This window comes from Pomacea canaliculata, linkage group LG3, assembly GCF_003073045.1.
Source record: "Pomacea canaliculata isolate SZHN2017 linkage group LG3, ASM307304v1, whole genome shotgun sequence".
In the NCBI taxonomy this organism is placed as follows: domain Eukaryota; kingdom Metazoa; phylum Mollusca; class Gastropoda; order Architaenioglossa; family Ampullariidae; genus Pomacea; species Pomacea canaliculata.
The window spans coordinates 399,129-405,128 of NC_037592.1; the positions used below are offsets into that span (position 1 = coordinate 399,129).

General features: G+C 50.0%; 1 protein-coding gene across 2 annotated transcripts in view; it reads left to right on the forward strand.

Annotated features, from left to right (window-relative positions):
- Positions 1-5,625, forward strand: part of LOC112559001 — a 60,529-nt gene extending 54,904 nt beyond the window's left edge. Inside the window, exons 1-3 of one of the 2 annotated variants that reach the window (XM_025229817.1) lie at positions 486-1,253; positions 1,687-1,818; positions 5,123-5,625. In XM_025229817.1, coding sequence (XP_025085602.1) covers positions 920-1,253; positions 1,687-1,818; positions 5,123-5,382 — 726 coding nt within the window. In that variant the 5' untranslated portion in view covers positions 486-919 and the 3' untranslated portion in view covers positions 5,383-5,625. Of the gene's footprint in view, positions 1-485; positions 1,254-1,686; positions 1,819-5,122 lie in introns of those variants that run through there. The other variant, XM_025229816.1, reaches the window with a different exon arrangement.
- The last annotated feature ends 375 nt before the right edge of the window (positions 5,626-6,000 follow it).

A 6,000-nucleotide genomic window follows, 5' to 3' on the forward strand; every position in this document is an offset into this window, starting at 1 on the left:
ACACATAGCACACACACCACACACACACCACACACAACACTACCACACACAACTTTGTTTGTCAAGCAGTATGAGTCATGAAGGACAGGGTCTGTGTGTCACAGATGAGCTCGTCACCGTAATCTGACAACACACCACTGCCAGGTGCACCACGTGACATGAGTGCACACCACTGTCTAGACGACTGTCATGACGATAACAAGAATACGAAGCTAGCGATGGCACTAACCCTGTAACATGGCGAGCAGTTAGCCCTGTAACAAGGCCAGCAGTTAGCCCTGTAACAAGGCCAGCAGTTAGCCCTGTAACAAGGCCAGCAGTTAGCCCTGTAACAAGGCCAGCAGTTAGCCCTGTAACAAGGCCAGCAGTTAGCCCTGTAACAAGGCCAGCAGTTAGCCCTGTAACAAGGCCAGCAGTTAGCCCTGTAACAAGGCCAGCAGTTAGCCCTGTAACAAGGCGCTCATGGAGTGATTAATCAGAATGTGAAAAGTCCGCAAACAACCGTCTCGCTGTTCTAAGCCTCCGGGCTGATAGTCCGACATTGACGGTAGTTGCCCTTGTGAGCACGTGGCCAGTGACGTCACCGGCAGGTAGTATAAAGCACTCGCTAGTCCAGTTCTCGCCTCCTTCTTGCCCCCGAGCCAGGTGGCGCTGTGGTCAAGCACTCACTTTTTAAAAAAAACTCTGACTATCGCGTCACAGGCTGACACGTCGACTGAGAGTGCAGGAACTTCTCTCTGGAGGTGACGACAGGTGGCGCCGTGGTCACGTGTCTCTTGATGTGACGCGTCTTCACAAGGCTGGACATCAAGGGTTATCTCACCCTGCTACCTCTGTTTTCTTCCCCTGCATCATCCCCCTGCCCATAGTGCGAGGTCGCCAGCAGGTGAAGCAAGTAACAAGTAACAAGTGAGCCGCCATGTCCCGACTTTACGTCGTCTTGCTGGCCTTGACCACCACAAAGGTCAAGGTGAGTCTCTCTGAACTCTTGTGGTCTGACATGACAAGGGAGGCAACCGCTGTGATGAGAGTAGACATGGGCGACATGGTGTACAGCGAGCACGAGATGTGGCGAACCGTCTGTAAGTCGCTCGTGCAGTGCGCGCAGCAGTGCTTCTCCACCCCGGGCTGCAGCGCCTTCACCGTCACCCACGTGACCTCATCTCTGATGACGTGTCGCGGCTATTCAATGACCTTAGACAAACTGCAGAGTGGCGTCCCTTCACCTGGCACACGAGCCTACGACATTCAAGGTACATCCAGGACCTCCATCATGCTTCCGCCCTGACCTAAACACCCAGTTCCGACCGACCGACCGACCGACCGACCGACCGACCGACCGACCGACCGACCGACCGACCGACCGACCGACCGACCGACCGACCGACCGACCGACCGACCGACCGACAGACCGACCGACCGACCGACCGACCGACCGACAGACAGACAGACAGACCGACAGACCGATCGACAGACAGACAGACAGACAGACAGACATGATGAGGTCGGCAGTGACTATGCTGACGTTAGATGTTGATGCCAACTACTTGACTTCTTTGTCAACACGAGAACAACATTCTACTCCATTGTGCTGTAGAAAGCTTTGTTGGTAAACACAATAAACAGTCGGCTGCTTCACAAACAACATGTGGTGCTAATGCTTCCTCTTCTCTGTTTGCTCACCAGAGCTGAGTTGGCTGGACAAGGAGTGCACCACTGACTGGGAATGCTCAAACCCAAAGTCCGTCTGCTTGGCTGGCCGCTGTCTGTGTAGCCCCGGCTACTTCTACTCGCACTCTGCACGTGACTGCTGGAGGCGTGAGTACCACTCACTCTCACCCTCACACAAGTAGCTGCAGGCTCTCGGTGACTTACTTAGCAAACGGTGTGAGAGCGTTTTCCTGTAGCCGTAAAAGTCGTTGGCAGGGAGGGTGGGGGAGACAAATAAAGGGCAGACTATAGAGAAGAGTAGGGGAGAAAACTCCTCACAAGTAGTATTGGCGTGAGTAGCCTTGACGTGAGCTGCATTCACAGACAGCAGCTTAGGGCCACGTCCTCTCCGTCTATTGCTGCTGCTAGGGCCGACTGATGTTGACAACGACAAGGCAGATGACGATAATGAATGAGCTTACCATGCTGACGCCCTGTTGACGCCATGTTGACATGTTGACGCCATGTTGACGCCTGTTGAAACCCTGTTGACATGTTGACGTAACGTTGACGCCTTGTTGACATGTTGACGCCATGTTGACGCCTGTTGAAACCCTGTTGACATGTTGACGTAACGTTGACGCCTTGTTGACATGTTGACGCCTGTTGAAACCCTGTTGACATGTTGACGTAACGTTGACGCCTTGTTGACATGTTGACGCCGTGCTGACGCCTTGTACTCAAGTATTAACCTGCAGCAAGTCTGTGGACTCTGGCAGTGACAACCTGTAAAGTTAAAAGGTAATTCAAAAGATTTACATGACATTAAAATTGTTATTTTTAGATCACTTGATTTGCTCTTGACTGACTTCAAAACATAGTACGCAATCGGTTGCCATGGAAACAGCCAAATGGCGCAAAGCAAACAATTTTAAAAGCTTGTAGCTTTACTCCAGTTGTGAGTAAAACTAAAATTAGTTTTGAACTGGCTGCCTGCAGGAATGATAGGAAATAGTTTTTAAAAAACCTAGTTTTATGAATTTTGTTGTAAAGCGGCAAGTTTAATGCGTTTAAACGTTGTAACTACTAAACTTCTAACTTTTTGAAATTATACCAGTGTTAAAATGTTTGCATAAATATAAAGAAAGGCAACAAAATATAAATCCTGTGTCTCATTAAGGTCTTGAATCGTAACACAAACAAGAAATCGAGAAAATGTGCAGAAAATGTTGAAAATCTGTTTCATCCGAGCCCTGTCGAGTGTTTCACCATCTGCTAGTGTTCTCCGATGTACAATTTAAACAAACTAATACATTTTTGCTTTATTGTCCTTTAAAAAGTGAACATGGATGCCGTTGTGTGTCCAAATGCTGACTAAGCTGCACAGAAATACTCAGCAAAGTGGCGTTTGCAAATATTGAGTTACACACTTGAAGTTGAGTTAGTTATCTCAGAGACGAGTGTCCACAGTCTCATGGTATCGCCATCTCTGGTCTCTTCGTGTCTAACACCAGGCTGACCTTGTGAGCAGCAGCAGAAGTAGCAGACCTCTGTGCTCATCTTCATTCTCCACCTTTCGCGAGGTGCTGGAATGACCCCCAACACTGAACTCTGTCACTCAGGAACTCAGTTCAAAAGCTCCATCATTAAAACACAAACTGCACACGGCACTGAGCCCTTGGGGCAGTGTGCCTTATTCATGTCAGTCAGTCAGTCAGTCGTCTCATGTCCGACACCTATGGTTGGAGGGATGACATGATAGAGGGGGCAGCTGACAGGCCGCCATCTTGTCTGTTGTGGGCGACAGTCAGCAGGTCCTGTACAGGACGACCTGTCTAGTAAGTCAGTTCTTCCTCTGACCACCGCGCTGTCCACTGCCCTCCAGGGTACCTTGCAGGACAGTCTTCCACAGGGTGTCGTGCCAAAGAAGACCAGCTTGTCACGTGACTGTTAAAAGTCCAGGTTGCTGGTGTCCTGCGAGTGCGGCCATCTTGTTTCCTACAAAGTCGTTGGTTCTGTGTTCTCTGTATGAGGTCCGGAGCAGCCTCCTCAGCCACTTGGTCTCCAATGTCTGGATGCTTCTTTCCGTGTCGGCGAGTAGAGTCCACGTGTCACATCCGTAGAGCAGGACGGACACTACCAGGGTTTGTACAGCTGGTACTGGTAGTCACCCTTATCTGATGGCTATGCCAGGTCCTATCCAGTCTCGCCATTCCGCTGTTGTTGTCGCGATCCTGGTGTGGATACCAGGCGTGGAGCTGCCGTCCATGGAGAGGGTGGCTCCCAAGTACTGGAAGCTGCTGACCTCTGGGACCTGTACCCCGGTGATAGAGACCTGTGCTGTGTCACTGCCATTGACCTCACTTTGCTCTTGTCAGTGCTGCTCTCCATTCCGTGTACATGTGAACTGTGTGTCTGTCTGTGGGTGAGGTCTTGTAGTTAAACTGTCTGTCTGTCTGTCTGTCTGTCTGTCTGTCTGTCTGTCTGTCTGTCTGTCTGTCTGTCTGTCTGTCTGTCTGTCTGTCTGTCTGTCTGTCTGTCTGTCTGTTGGTGCAGTTAGCCTGCTAACAGGTCTGATATCCAAGTGTAGGTTGTCGATCGGCCTTCCACCAGTGGAGATGGAAGTGTGATGGTCGTTGAGAGCTTCGTGCATGATGTTGGCAAGAAGATATCATGGAGTGTACTTCCCACTGACCCTGATGCTATGACAGTGCTAACCCTGTTCAGTCTAACCATTTCCCGTGTTGCAATCACGACCCTGATGTAGATATCCGTCCTGCAGCTGACGTCTTTGGCAAAGGTGCCGTTGTTTACGGTCTGCTGAGCTCACCTGTCTACAAGCTGCACCAACTAAAACACATATTGCTGTCACAAATAAGGTCTTACACAGCTGTTACATATCGCGTCTAGAGCTGTTACACTGTGCTTACACAGCTGTTACATATCGCGTCTAGAGCTGTTACACTGTGCTTACACAGCTGTTACATATCGTGTCTAGAGCTGTTACACTGTGCTTACACAGCTGTTACATATCGCGTCTAGAGCTGTTACACTGTGCTTACACAGCTGTAACACCGCGTATAAAGCTGTTACAGAGTGCCTATGAAAGTACTTATTACACAGCACTTTGAGGACTTGAACAAGGCTGTTTCCATGTTGACTTATACATCACGTGACACAGCTCCTCGTGACAGACTGTGTCAACAGCCGTGTGAAGTTGTGATTAAGGTCAGTGAAAGTTTCTGTCAGGATGTGACAGCTGGTCTGCCCCGCTGTGCTCCTACCTAGTGTGAAGCCAGCCTCTTGTCCCAGCTTTGGATGGGGCATCGACACGAAAGTGATCGACAGAGAAAGATGAGCCCTCGTGACAGCACGTGACAGCACGTGACAGCTCTCTGGTCAGCTCGGTTTTGGTGTTTTTCACTTTACGTTGTTGCCTACTGAACCCTGCTCTGCTTTCTTATATTCCCAGACTGCCCGGAGGAGGACATAAGTTTGAAGATAGTGGCCTACCCGGGGTGGTACGCAGGCAACATGAAGCTAAATACGTCACTCAACATGGCCGCAACGTCATGCGTGCAGTGGTGCCGTGACGTAACTGCCTGTCGCGGCTGTCTGTACGACGTCACAACCAACAGCTGTTTCCTTGGTGACGTCACAGCCAGTGTAGATGGCGTGAGCGAGTCCACTTCCCGTTATGGCTTCAACTATTACCAGAAGACATGCGCGTGACACTCAACACTCGGAAATGTTTGCCTCGTTTCCACATCGAGATGTCAAGAACAAGCACTCAAGTAACCACCTGGCTTTAACACTACGTGATTACAGTCACCTGGCTTTAACACTACGTGATTACAGTCACCTGGCTTTAACACTACGTGATTACAGTCACCTGGCTTTAAACACTCTACGTGATTACAGTCACCTGGCTTCAAACTCCAGAAGTAAAGAAAATAATAAAGAAATAAAGCAACGTCTATCAGTCACCTCTGCACGCGCGCTCGTGTGTGTGTGTGTTGCGGGGTGGGTGGGTGGCGTTTTGCCTTTCACGTTGCAGTTTGCGTGTGTGAGTCTGCCGCCTGCCGGTCCATCACCGACAGGGCTTTTACTGAACAGTCCATTCCTTGGAGACTGAGGTCTACAAAGTCCACACCTCATGTAGAGACAGGTGCACAAAGTCCACACCTCATGTAGACACAGGTGCACAAAGTCCACACCTCATGTAGAGACAGGTGCACAAAGTCCATACTTCATGTAGAGACAGGTGCACAAAGTCCATACCTCATGTAGAGACAGGTGCACAAAGTCCATACCTCATGTAGACAGGTGCACAAAGTCCATACCTCATGT